We start from the raw sequence: 14,418 nt of genomic DNA on the forward strand, positions 1-14,418 counted from the left end.
ATCTCTGTAAAAAATCAATAAAAAATAGATTTTTTTAAAAAAGCTGATGACTCTATTAAAAAAAAAAGTAAACTATAACTACTCTCTGGCAGAAAGACACACATCAGAAGAAGAAGGTAAGAATATTGTGCTTAAACTGGAAGTAACTCATGGTTGTCTACAGGTCAGAATAAGAAACATAGCCGCTGGAGAGTAAATTTTGTATGTTCTCTTATATGACCTCTTAACCTAGAACTCTACTGGATGTAAGAAGGACTGATTTTGTAAACCTGGGGAAAGCAGCAGTAACTCAATGCTGATTTCTGTTTTTTTACTTCTAGAAATATGGAAGGAGACTGTCCTTCAAATTGGAAAGCGGATGCTATATGTAAGCTGCAAACCCCAGAGAATAGGAAGGTGAAACTCACTGTGAACAATGTACAGAAAGAGATAAGAATTTTTAATACCTTTGGTGTTATTAAAGGTTTTGAAGAACCAGGTAAAGACCCCTGATTTCTCTACCTGTGTCTATTGCTCTATTTATGTATTTCTGGTTTTCTCCCTATTAAGCATGTGGCCAGAGGAGGGAGTGTATGAAGGCTGGTTTGGCTTTGTGAAAAGCTAACTCTTGTATGTCTTAAAGTGAGTCATGTAGCTATCAGTTTCCTTGGGAGCTAAATAAAGCCCCAGGAAAGTAACTTGTCAAAAATTGACCATTGTGACTTAATAATTCAAATCGTCATATCATTGAGTATTGGAAATCCTTGGACTTCAGTTGCTTATTAAACAACTAGAGACCTGAAATTTGTCCTTCAGCCCAGACTGCACCCTCTTGCAGTCTGGGAGCCCTCAGGGGATGTCCACCTGATGTGGAGGCAGAGAGGCTCCTGCCACCACCATTGTGCTCACCAGCTGTGAGTCAGCTTCTGACTGAGTCGCACTCCCCCTGTGGAGGTGCACTGACACAGCATTGAGTGTCTGCACCCTGGCCGTCAGTGCACATCATAGCAACAAGTCGTTCCTCCTTTTGGTCTATTTGCATATTAGCCTTTTATTATATAGGACCTCAGGCCCAGTGCATGAAATTTGTGCACGGGGGGTGGGGTCCCCTCAGCCCGGCCTACACCCTGTCCAATCTGGGACCCCTCTCACACTCTGGAACCACTGGCTCCTAACTGCTCTCCCCTGCCAACCTGATCCCCTAACTGCTCTCCCCTCTTAGCCTAATCCCCTAACTGCCCCCTTCTCTCTTCTCTTGCATCACTCGCCTTCTCACCTCCATTCTCCCTCGGTGCCTTCTCCCTTCTCCCACAGCTGACCTTCTCCCTTCTTCCTTCCCCCTTCTCCATTCTCCCTTCTCCCCCGGTGCTAGCCTTCTCACCCCATTCGTGCACGGGGCCAGCCTTCTCCTTTCTCCTGTGGCACCACCTTCTGCCTTCTCCTGCGGTGCCTTCTCCCGTGGCTTTTACTAAAGAGACCGTGGAGCTGGAGGGCCCTTGCAGCTGCTGTGGCTTCGTCTGGAAGGACTTCTGGTCTAATTAGCATACTTACCCTTTTATTAGTATAGATAAGTGAGCACAAATACTTAGTTGATGAGTAAACTTAATTGATAATGTAAAAGAAGAACCAGTACTAATAAAGAAAAATATTAATATTGTATATGAATTTTTAATCCCAAAGTCCTAAGGTTCTCTTACCCTGAATGCATATACTTAATTTTTACCCTTCTATGAATATGCTTATTAATAATTTAAGAGCTCATTGTATTTTTTTTTTTTTAAGGTCGCTATATTGTAGTAGGGGCCCAGAGGGATGCCTGGGGTCCTGGAGCTGCAAAATCCAGTGTGGGAACAGCCCTTCTATTGGAACTTGCCCAGACATTCTCTGATTTGGTCTTTCAAGGTAGAGTGCAAATGTTGAGAATATCTATGTGCTACATATAGATTTAAATGGTATAGCATGCTTTGCTCACTTTTACCTTTGTCACTCCTTCTAAACATTGAGTTCTTTAGTATAAAGCAGATCTTCTGTTGTATCTTCTTTTGATTTTCAAAAATATAGTTAACATACAAATTGGTTCCACATAGTGAATTGACATTTTATATGTCTGATGAAATAATTACAATGATAGGTTTAGTAACCATCTGTTACTTATACAAAGTTATTAACAGTATCATTGACTGTATTCTCTGTGCTATACATTATATCCCTGCCTTTGACTTTGAAACAGCTTTCCATGAAGAGTCTTCATTATACTGGGAATCATCCATTAAAAATATATATAAATTGATTAATTTTAGAGAGAGGAAGGGAGAGAGAAGCATCAATTAGTTAACTATTAATGCATTTATTGGTTGATTCTTGTATGTTCCCTGACTGGGGATTGAACCTGAGACCTTGGTTTACTGGAATGACAGCTCTGACCAACTGAGCTACCCAGCCAGGGCCCACCCATTTCTTTTGAGATACTGAAAAGTGTTATATTTGGCACTAATTCTGAGTTTGACATACCCAGAATGATGTGGTAAATCTAACATGGCCCCCAAGGAATCTATTTGAAAGCAAGCAATGACATATCTCTGTATTAATGTTTTACAGTTTCACTAGTTTCACAATAATCATGCACTGGGGAGGTGGGAGCTCCCTTAGCCTGGCCTGCCTTTTGCAGTCTGGGAACCCTTGGGGGAATGGCCCAAGCTGCAGTTGGACATCCTTTAGCACTGCCATGAGGCGGGCTGCTGCACTCGCCATGGTTTGGGGGGATGGAGGGGGGAGACAGCTCCTTAATTGAGCATCTGCCTCCTGGTGGCCATTGTGTGTCATAGCACCCGATCATTCTGCCATTTGGTCGATTTGCATATTACTTTTATTATAGGATTGTAAACTTTTGTATAATTTGATATATTTACGAATATGGGAAAACATTTGTATGTTATAAACATAAAAGCTCACTTTGAAGCCTTTTTCCTATGGTATTTGCCACTTCTCTATATCTACCCACACACATCAAACCTTCACCACATTATTTAATCTTTTTTATCTTATTTCATAACAACTGTTTTTTGTTTTGTGTGTGTGTGTGTGTGTGTGTGTGTGTTTAAATATATTTTAATGATTTTTTTTTTTTTTTACAGAGAGGAAGGGAGAGAGATAGAGTTAGAAACATCGATGAGAGTCATCGATCAGCTGCCTCTTGCACGTCCCCTACTGGGGATGCTCCCGCAACCAAGGTACATGCCCATGACCAGAACTGAACCCGGGACCCTTTGGTCCCCAGGCTGACGCTCTATCCACTGAGCCAAACCGGTTCCGGCAACAACTGTTTTTTAAGCAATTTTTAAGTTACACACTTTTAAACAAATTATTCTCAAATAAGATACACTGTGATTTCAAATATTCTTGGTCCACAAGGTTAGGGACTCCAAAGAATGGAGCTGAAAAAAGTGCCTTTCAGTAAGCTGGTTCCTGCTGTGAACTTGAAGTCTTATTTGCAAATGATTACCTACCTTTTTCTTTCTAGATTACTTTGTTTAATTTGTAAACATTTATTTTTATTGCATATAGTTGACATAAATATTACATTAGCTTCAGTGTGCAACATAGTGATTCAGCAGTTATTATTTCCTTATAATGTGATCATGCAGATCACTTTCAAAATTTATTTGTTCTCACCTGGGGCCTTAAAAGGAAAATAATTTTTTAATCTGTCTTGAGTTAGAAGTTTCTGATTTTATCTTTAAGTCGCTTTGTCTGCCTATACTTTTCCCCCAAATGAAGCTAACCTTCTGTTGTCTTGCAGGCGGGTTTAAACCCAGAAGAAGTATTGTCTTTGCTAGCTGGAGTGCTGGTGACTTCGGAGCTGTGGGGGCCACTGAGTGGCTGGAGGTATTAATGATGCCCAGAATGGCACCCGGACTTGTGCTGTCTTAACTTGTCTCCCAGGAACCATGCTCTCAATAGAACATTAGTCCAAATAGAATCCAAATTAAAAAGAAACTCTTAATAATGGCTACTTTGTGTGATAATTAGATTGCTACATGAGTATTTTTCCTTCTCTTCTAGGGATACCTTTCCAGCTTGCATATAAAGGCTTTCACTTACATTAATCTGGATAAAGCTGTTCTTGGTGAGTATACATTTCATTAGCTATTCATGAATTTAGATTAATTATAAAACAGCAAAGGAAAGCTTTCTAAAGCAACACTTACTACTTTTTACAATTTACATTGGCCATTTCCAGATCAAAAGATTCACGTAGCTTTCTCTTATTGTCCATTAAATTATACTAATCGGTCATTAGCAAACATTGTAATTTGTTATTAATAATTATGTTTAGCAGGATATTATAAAAATTCAGTTACAAAATTATTATTAAAACGTTTCTTGCCAAAACCAGTTTGGCTCAGTGGACAGAGTGTCAGCCTGCGGACTGAAAGGTCCCTGGTTTGATTCAAGTCAAGGGCATGTACCTTGGTTGCGGGCACAACTCCAGTAGGGGGTGTGCAAGAGGCAGCTGGTTCTTTCTCATTGATGTTTCTAACTCTCTATCCCTCTTTCTTCCTCTCTGTAAAAAAATCAATAAAATATATATTTTTTTAAAGTTTTTTATATTGCCGAAACCGGTTTGGCTCAATGGATAGAGCGTCGGCTTGGGGACTGAAAGGTCCCGGGTTCGATTCCGGTCAAGGGCATGTACCTTGGTTGCAGGCATATCCCCAGTAGGGGGTGTGCAAGAGGCAACTGATCAATGACTCTCTCTCATCGATGTTTCTAACTCTCTATCTCTCTCCCTTCCTCTCTGTACAAAATCAATAAAATATATTTTTTAAAAAATAAAAAAAAATAATAAAGTTTTTTATATTGTGGCATCATAGATAGAGATACCAATTAAAAGAGATTAAATGTAATTAAAAATGCAAGTATAGCCAGTGGATGAATGAGAAGCGTAAAATGTTTCTCCATTGGAACAAAAAAGGAGGAAGTTAACAAAATCTTACTAAATTTATCATTATTGTCATTTAACTTGTACAGCAGAATGTTTTAAATATAACAAGCTTACTTATAATTAGCAGATGACTGCCTTAACATGGATGAACAATAACAAAAAAAAAACACAAAAAAATTAACATTAAAGTATGCAAACTCAAGCGGTAAGAGATTCAGTTGAGTCAAATTAATGTTAGTGGTCACTAAAGAACTTTTATCTACTTCATTAAGAGGATAGGTTGTATATGCCACTCATCTTGGTTTTTATACTCCTGTCTTCCTATTTGCTAAGTACTTTTAGTTGTCGAAGTAGCAGTGTGAAAATTGCTTGACTAGAGAAGGTGCAATGTTAGAATAATCTCTTTGCAGGTACCAAGAACTTCAAGGTTTCTGCCAGCCCATTGTTGTATTCACTCATTGAGAGAACAATGCAAGAAGTAAGTGTATACCTAATTATGAAAATATATAACTTTAATTTTTTGCCTAATTCACATAAAGTGAAAAATATTGATAGCTAAAGTGAATTTAGAATAAATTTTATAGCAGCGTTATTTCAGTCATGCTCTTGGCTTATTTTTCCCCAGCCTATTGAACCATGGGAGTGGTATACAAAGGGCTTTGGTCACAAACAATGTGTAGTCTGTTTAGGAATATGTAGCAGAGTTAAAACTATCCCTGAGACTTAAATCAGATGGTCAGATAAGATATTCACTGAATAGAGACAGACATGTGAATGATCATAGTTTTGAAAGAGTAAAGAACCAAATTTGCCTACCACAATTCGAGGTTATATATTGGGGTGATTAAAGTTGGAAGGGAACCAAGGGTCAGGGAACTTGACCTTGATCCCACGGGAAACTAGGGATTACAATAGGGTCTCCAATAAGGCAATAGTGTGTTTGCAGGTTAGGCTAGCAGCAGTAGTATGAAATGTGCTAGAAGGAAGAAATGAGATAGACATGCCATGAAGGTTAGGAGAGGGCTTTTAAAATTGTGGTTAAACCACCTTTAAAATGTTAAGTTTTTTTTCTCTCACCTTAACTGAAAGATACTAGCAGGATAAGCTTTAGTAGGAATAACTTAAAAATTTGAAATTGTTTTGACCTAAAATTTTTTTAAAGGAGATAGAATAAAAATGTAATGTATTTTAATAAATGTTTGTAAAAGAGAAATATATTTCAGAAAGGTTCATTTTAATGATAACTTAATTTCTTATTTAACAGGTGAAACATCCAGTTACTGGGTTGTCTCTATATCAGGATAGCAACTGGATGAACAAAGTGTAAGTTGAGACAAGTGAATGAACAGCTGATAGAAAAACAATAACAATCATGCAGTAGCACCTACTGTGTTAAGACAGAGTCTGTGTAACTTTGCAGTGAACTTACCTAAACCTAAGGAGATTTCTTTTTTTTATTTTTTATTTTATTTTATTTTTTATTAAATTATTATCTGTGTACATATTTTAACATTTCCCCCCCCCCCCCCATACATACCCTCCCTCCCCAGAGTTTTGTGTCCATTGGTTGTACTTATATGCATGTATACAAGTCCTTCGGTTGATCTCTTATCTCCCCCAGATCTCCCTACTCTCCCCACTGTAATTTTACAGTCTGCTTGTTGCTTTACTATCTCTATATCTATCTTTTGGTTTGTCAGTTTATAATGTTCTTTAATATCCATAAATGAGTGAGGCCATGTGGTATTTCTCTTTCATTGACAGGCTTATTTCACTCAGCATGATGTTCTCTAGTTCTATCCAGGTTGCTGCAAATGATGAGAATTCCTTCTTTTTTATGGCAGCATAGTATTCCATTGTGTAGATGTACCATAGTTTTTTTTATCCAATCATCTGCTGACGGGCACCTAGGCTGTTTCCCCTAAGGAGATTTCTTTTAAGACTTTTGGGGTGGGTAGCACTATCTGTTCTTTAGAAAACTTTCTAAAAAACACCTTCTTTCCTTGCAGGGAGAAATTTTCTCTTGAAGATGCTGCTTACCCTTTCCTTGCATATTCTGGAATCCCAGCAGTTTCTTTCTGTTTTTGTGAGGTAAGTGAAGAACTCTGAAGTGTTGTATATTGATTTTCTTACATCAAATTTGAGAATAAGTTTCCTAGAGTGCTTACAATGTTTTTAGGAAGTTATACACGTGCAGTTGTTGTATGCTACCTTATCAGTTTTACAATAGAATCGTCTCAATTAGCCTAATTAGCATTTTATTTTATTTGCTAAAACTTCAATTAAATAAGAACCCTTAATAACAGGCTATTATTGGCCAATAATCTAAGAGTAGTAACACTTTATATTGAAAGAACATTTCACATATGCTTTCCTCTTTTCTCATTAAAATGAGTCAAACTTTCCAAAACAAATATAACAGGATATAACCTGAGAAATCTGGCTAAAAATCTCTTCTGGGTATCCTACCTAATAAAAGAGTAATATGCAAATTGACCATCACTCCGACACAAGATAGCCGACCCCATGTGCACACAAGATGGCCAGCAGAGAAGGGCAGTTGTGGGCAATAAGGCCTGCAGGGGAGGGCAGTTAGGCATCGATCAGGCTGGCAGTGGAGTGATTAGGGGTGATCAGGTTGGCAGGCAAGCATTTGAGAGCCAGCTGTCCTGGATTGTGAGTTGGGTCCCAGATTGGAGAGGGTGCAGGCTAGGCTGAGGGACATACACACACACACACACACACACACACACACACACACACACACACACGTGCACGAATTTCATGCACCAGGCCCCTAGTCTGATATAATAGAACATGAATTCTGTGTAGCCTGGAAGAAAGTAGTCATTCTTGGAGGAATAGGTTAGGTTAAAAGAAAGTAACAAAAAGTGGTGTTTTTTAAAGTAGAGTATAAGAAAAATGGGTTAGAAATATTTTAGAAACAAAGGAAGAATTATAATTCCTATTACCTTGATAGTGTAACTGGAATGTTACACTATCTGAGTACATTAACCTCGCTTTGTTTTTCAGGACTTAGATTATCCTTACTTAGGTACTACCCAGGATACCTATGAGCTTCTGAATCAGAACATCCCTCAGTTGAACCAAATGGCCCGTGCAGCAGCAGAAGTTGCTGGTCAATTCATAATTAAACTTACCCACAATGCTGAATTGAACCTGAACTATGAAATGTATAACGAGAAAATGCTTTCATTTGTGAGGGATATGAACCAATTCAAAAGAGACATAAAGGTGAGCACTAATTAAAACCCGGTTCTTAATGCTGCAGTAATAAGCAATTTGAAGAATGATGTTTGACTGTTCCTGGGGAAGGACTTGGTTGGTAACTAAAATACATTTTAAAGTGAACTGAGTTATATTTTCCTTAGAATCCATAATTCATTTGAAAAGGAAGGTGGGAGTTAATAGATCTGGTATAGACCATGGCAAGTATATCAGTATCTAGAACTATGTGGGTTTTTTTTGTGTGTGTGTGTGTTTTTTTTTTACCATTTATTTATTTATTTATTTATTTTTACATATTTTATTGATTTTTTTTTTTGCCCCCCTCCCTCCCTCCCTCTCACAAATCCCCTCCCTCCCCAGAGTTTTATGTCCATTGGTTGTACTTATATGCATGTATCCAAGTCCTTCGGTTGATCTATTATCTCCCCCAGATTCTCCTCCCCTACCCACTGTAATTTGACAAACTGCTTGTTGCTTTACTGTCTCTATATCTATCTTTTGGTTCATCAGTTTATAATGATCTTTATTATCCACAAATGAGTGAGGTGCCCGTCAGCAGATGATTGGATCCAAAAACTATGGTACATCTACACAATGGAATACTATGCTGCCATAAAAAAGAAGGAATTCTCATCATTTGCAGCAACCTGGATGGAATTGGAGAACATCATGCAGAGTGAAATAAGCCAATCAATGAAAGAGAAACACCACATGACCTCACTCATTTGTAGAACTATGTTTTCTATTGTTCATGTATTCCAAGCAATCCATAAAGAGCTAGGACTCAGAGAATAAAGGTGTCAGCCATGACTTTGAACCTGAGTTTAGATTATATATGCCTTTCGGAGATGACACAATGAGAGAGAACATAGCCAGTAGTTACAGTCCTATTTAGCATTCATTCTGTATTATAGTCAAACTTTTGATAAAATCAAAAGTTTTCAAACTGATAACCAAATCTTATTATGGCTTCCCTTTTAATTTTTAAAAATTGAGAGAGGAAAATCAATTTTTATTCCACTTCTTTATTTCATTTATTGGTTGACTCTTGTATGTGCCCTGACCGGGGATCGACCAGCAACCTTGGCATATCGGGACAACACTCTAAACAACTAAGTCTTACTATGGCTTTCTTGAAACAAATTATAACTGATCAGAAAATAGAACTAATCAGATGGAAATAACTAGATTCTGAAGTTTGTTGAACCAAAATGCTTCATGTGTTCTCCCATAGGGAAGTTGAACTGGAAACAATATACTACACAGAGTTATATACTTGGACTAAGTAGATTATGTTAAATTTTTTTTTTTTTAGTATGGGTTTCTTTTGATACCAAGAGTGATACTCATACTATATGCTAGGCTTAAATGAGCATATTGCTGTAGTTTTGAGGACTTGGAAACTCCTGTACAAGTGCTTTAATCTAGCTTTCTCTGGATCTTGCACTTGGCTGTTAGTTCACCCCCTTTAATCAGACTCTCAGTTGCTTCACCTAAATTACTAAGGTGTAGAATAACATGCTTAGGAATATAATATCTAATAGTGAATGCGATGTCTTTTGCTACAGGAGATGGGTCTGAGTCTACAGTGGTTATATTCTGCTCGTGGAGACTTTTATCGTGCTACTTCCAAACTAACAACAGATTATAAGAATTCAGATACAACAGACAGACTTATCATGAGGGAAATCAATGACCGTATCATGAGAGTAAGTAACCTCTTAGAAAAGGAAGAAATATGTTAAATTTTAGTTGGTAAACCTTGCACTTCTAAAAAGTACAACTTCAGAAGCCTAGAATCCTTTGCTGCTTTAGAATTCACAGGTTTTAACTCGTCAACATATCAAACTTGGAAATATAAGAAACCTTTAACCTAGTGTTTACTTTTTTTTTTTGGCTTGCGAAACATTTTTATTTTTTAATATATTTTATTGATTTAAAAAAGGAAGGAATCAGGGGTGAGGGAGAGGAGAGAGAACCATTAATTGGTTGCCTCCTGCATGCCCCACACCAAGGATCGAACTCGAAACCCCAGGCATGTGCCCTGACTGAGAATCTAGCCATGACCGCCTGGTTCATAGGTTGATGCTCAGCACTGAGCCACACTGGCTGGGCTATAAACACATCTTTAAAGAAGAGATCATTAATTATTTTAGCTGTCATTTTTTCTACATTTCTGTTGTCTAATCCAGCCTTTAGGCTGCTTGGAAGAAGCAGAAGCAGAAGATTCTTTTACAGCAGAAATTTGTAAATCTTCCAGATGTGTGCTCCAACAACAGAAAAAAAACAAAAAAAAAAAATACAACTAGAGTTCACTTTTACAGAGGAATTAACATTTAGTTTTACAGGGGTTTTTTTTGTTTTTTAAATATATTGATTTTTTTTTTTTTTTTTTAACAGAGAGGAAGGGAGAAGGATAGAGAGTTAGAAACATCGATGAGAGAGAAAAATCAATCAGCTGCCCTCCCTGCACACCCCATACTGGGGCCGTGCCCGCAACCAAGGTACATGCCCTTGACCAGAATAGAATCTGAGACCCTTGAGTCCGTAGGCCAACGTGCTATCCACTGAGCCAAACCAGTTAGGGCATAGTTTCACACTTTTAATAGATTAATAACCTGATTCTCAGCATTCTTAAATTAAGGGAAATTGAACATTTGGAAGTGGGATAGTGACAGTGACTTTACTGTGTCAGGTTCTTTCTTCACAACCAAAGTCAACACTCTTGTATGTTTTGTTTTTTAGGTGGAATATAACTTCCTCTCACCCTATGTGTCACCAAAAGATGCTCCCTTCCGACACATCTTCTGGGGCTCTGGCTCTCACACTCTCCCAGCGTTAGTGGAGCACATAAAACTGCGTCGACAGGATATCAATGCTTTTAATGCAACACTGTTTAAAAACCAGTTGGCTTTAGCAACTTGGACTATTCAGGAAGCTGCAAATGCCATCTCCGGTGACATTTGGGACATTGACAATGAGTTTTAAATGTGATACCCTTAACTTAGGGTACTTGTGTCTTGTGCTGGTTGTGCTAAATTTTCAGTAGGGCTACAAAACCTAATATTGTTAAAGTTTTACCCATTCATCTTGGTACTACTAGATGTCTTTAGGCAGCAGCTTTTAATACAGGGTAGGTACCTGTTCAAATGAATAACCACTGAAAAATATTCATGATAGAATGTTTTTCTCTGAAATGTTAAGTGCTTTGTAATGGTAATTGTCTCTTTTCTGTTACAGTTATAAAAAAGTCAGAACCAGTTACATGAACTATTGCTCTAAATCCTAAGGACATGAACACTGATGGCTCTTAAGTGGGAGGAGGAAGGTGATATCTGCTGAAGGTTAAACACGGTCTCTTAGTTTAATCCTCCATCTGCATTTGATGCTAAATAGCAGATATCAGGTTGTAAGAACTTATCCTCCAAGTGAGATCTATGCCTTCTTTAAGGATTTAGCTGGTTTCCTCATCCCTGGGTGAAACAGTTAACTTTCAGAAGAGATGAGACTTCTTTCTTACGCAGCTAAAGGACCTACGTAAGGTCCTTTAGCTGATAAAATAAAGTTTGACTGTTTATCGCAGGAGCAAGGCCTTAATGTGTTAACCTCAAGACTATTTATAAAGAGAGGAGACCAGAAGCCAAAGACCTAGTATATTTTCTTTCCTTCTGTCCCTTACCGCATAAGCCTTGTTTAGTTTTTTTCCAAGATATTTTGAAAGAGAACCAGTTTTAGCTGTTTAATTTCAAGCTCAGTTTGTCAGACTTTAAAGAACACACTGCCAAATTTTGGTCAAAGTGTTACTTTTTTTGGAAAAGCTTCCTATCATTTTGGCTCAAGATATTTATTGTTTATTTATCAGTGACAGAGTTCACTATAAATGGTGGTTTTTTTATAGAAGATAATTATCGGAAGCAGTGCCTTCCATAATTATGACAGTTATACTGTCGTTTTTGTTTTGTTTTTTTAAATAAAAGCAGCATCTGCTAATAAAACCCAACAGATACTGGAAGTTTTGCATTTATAATGGTCAATACTTGTTTTAGAAAATGGGGTTTTAGAAAACAGCCTCAAATAAAAATGTAAAGCTAAATATTAGAGACTTAAATTTAATTAGGGATTGCTAATCAAGTTAGACTTTTATTTAGCCAAGTAGCTAAAAATGGTAGTTTCCCTAAAATACTGAGTTGTGACCAAGTTATAAATTAATTTCACTTAAAGGCTGTGATAGCACTTACAAGCAAAATTTTACAGATCAGTTTATTCAAAATATAATTTTAGTTCAAAATTTGCAAAATTTCCAGTACCTTTGTCACAAACCTAACTTACATTATCGGGAGCAGTGTCTTCCATAATGCATAAAGAACAAGGTAGTTTTTGCCTACCACAGTGTCTATATCGGAGACAGTGATCTCCATATGTTACACTAAGGGTGTACGTAATTATCGGGAACAGTGTTTCCCATAATTTTCTTCATGCAATGACATCTTAAAAGCTTGAAGATCGTTAGTATCTAACATATATTTCTAGCTCCCTATAATGCTCTTTTAGTTTTAGTTGCAGAAACATTTTGTGGTCATTAAACATTTGGTGGGTAAATTCAACCATGGTAAAATAAAACTACTTCCTTCAAGATTCTTTTTGTTGATTCAAAGGTTGTTTTTAAACCTGATGTGGTGTTATGTTACATTTGTGGTTTCTCTGGGTCTTCTGTTTAGCGGAATAGTAGCACACATTTATAATGTTTGCTATTGACAAATGAATTTAACTTTATCCCCTATATGCATGTTATCTCCTATAACCTTAGTTCATTCAAGCTTGAATCCAGAACTGACCTTTCAGCTTAAAGCAGGGGAAATTTGCATAGGAGGTGGGGAGGGGGGAGGAGAGGAGAGTGAAGGGTGTGGGGAGCCGGCTTGCAAAAGGATCTTTGATTGTACCTACCTACCTATCTACCCACCTTTCTACCTTCCTACCTACCCACCCACCTTCCTACCTTCCTACCTACCTACCTACCTGTCTACCCATTAGTACATGGTGGTCATAAGTTAAATATAGATATGAACAAAAAGTTTGAGACTACATGAGTAAAGGCTTAGTTTTCTACTCTAATCAGCTGTTTGTTACCTGGGCAGTTCAATATTGTCACCTAAGAAAAAGTCCAGAGGGTCTCCTAAGGCTCTTTAAACTTGGTGTCACTTACCTAAGTTAATAGAACTGGATTATTACAGCCTCACTGAATTATTTCACTACTCGGGTCTATTTAGTCTTTACAGTGTTTTATCTTGAATGATATTTAGTGTAGGTAAGTAAAAAGGTCATTGCTGGGATTCCTGGTTGAGTATCATGCTTCATCATCATACTTTAATAAAAGCTCAGTGACTTCAAGGCATACTATGAATAATGGGCATACATTTTACAGCAGTAAATTGCTTTTAAGAACTCTTTCTATGGTTAAGGTGGAGTTATTGCCATTCAAAGAGGTAGTAAAAGGCTTACTATTCCTGAATGAAATGTAGATTTGACTGGTGATACTTGCTGGTCTTCATATTTTTTTCTGGTTATAGATATGAATGTACATTTCTAAGGTAAAGGATTAAAGGAGTGACCTGTGATGATTCACTATTCTAGAACTTGTATAACCTTTACTGTGTTTCCTCTTTGAATGCTCTTGAAATTTTACTTGGCTAACGATGGCTTAATTAAACTTCTCAACCTACTGCTCAGCTATATCTTGTGAACAAGTGATATGCCATTATAATTGTATACAAGCTGGAATGTGCAACAATGTGGATATTCCTTATCTTGTATAATAAAATGCTTGAACACTGAGTTGTCCTTTCTTTTTTCTAAGTAAAGGTGTTTATTGAAGATACATTCCAAGCAAGGAGCAGATTGGGGGGGCGGGAGGGGAGACCCAGACGGACAATGGTCGGGCTGCTTTGACTCACTGGGAAGTCAGAGGAAAGGGAGCCTTGGAGACAGATTCAGGGGGTTAGCCCAGGGTGCACTGCAGCTGCCCAATTCGCCACTGGTTGCAAGTCTCATGGGGCTCCTTAGAGGTTGGGAGAAAGGGAATGGTATATGGGTGTGCTCCTTGGAGGTAAGGTGCATGGGAGAGAGCTGAGTTGTCTTTTTTTTTTTTTTTTTTTTTAAGTATTATGTATAGTAGTACATATATCTCATACTCCCTCCCCCGTTGGCCTTCCCCCAGCCTCCCTTACCCTGTCGCATGTGAGTTGTCA

At 37.7% G+C, this 14,418-nt stretch overlaps 1 protein-coding gene across 1 annotated transcript in view; it reads left to right on the top strand.

Annotated features, from left to right (window-relative positions):
- TFRC (transferrin receptor) overlaps positions 1 to 14,005 on the top strand; it is a 30,946-nt gene extending 16,941 nt beyond the window's left edge. Inside the window, exons 10-19 of the mRNA XM_084871642.1 lie at positions 321 to 478; positions 1,762 to 1,881; positions 3,779 to 3,864; positions 4,042 to 4,105; positions 5,335 to 5,402; positions 6,189 to 6,247; positions 6,934 to 7,015; positions 7,958 to 8,179; positions 9,742 to 9,882; positions 10,919 to 14,005. Of these exons, the coding sequence (XP_084727768.1) occupies positions 321 to 478; positions 1,762 to 1,881; positions 3,779 to 3,864; positions 4,042 to 4,105; positions 5,335 to 5,402; positions 6,189 to 6,247; positions 6,934 to 7,015; positions 7,958 to 8,179; positions 9,742 to 9,882; positions 10,919 to 11,161 (1,243 nt within the window). The 3' untranslated portion in view covers positions 11,162 to 14,005. The remainder of the gene's footprint in view (positions 1 to 320; positions 479 to 1,761; positions 1,882 to 3,778; positions 3,865 to 4,041; positions 4,106 to 5,334; positions 5,403 to 6,188; positions 6,248 to 6,933; positions 7,016 to 7,957; positions 8,180 to 9,741; positions 9,883 to 10,918) is intronic.
- Positions 14,006 to 14,418: the final 413 nt, after the last annotated feature.

The sequence above is a fragment of the Pipistrellus hanaki genome, assembly GCF_964339955.1.
Source record: "Pipistrellus hanaki genome assembly, chromosome: 2".
In the NCBI taxonomy this organism is placed as follows: domain Eukaryota; kingdom Metazoa; phylum Chordata; class Mammalia; order Chiroptera; family Vespertilionidae; genus Pipistrellus; species Pipistrellus hanaki.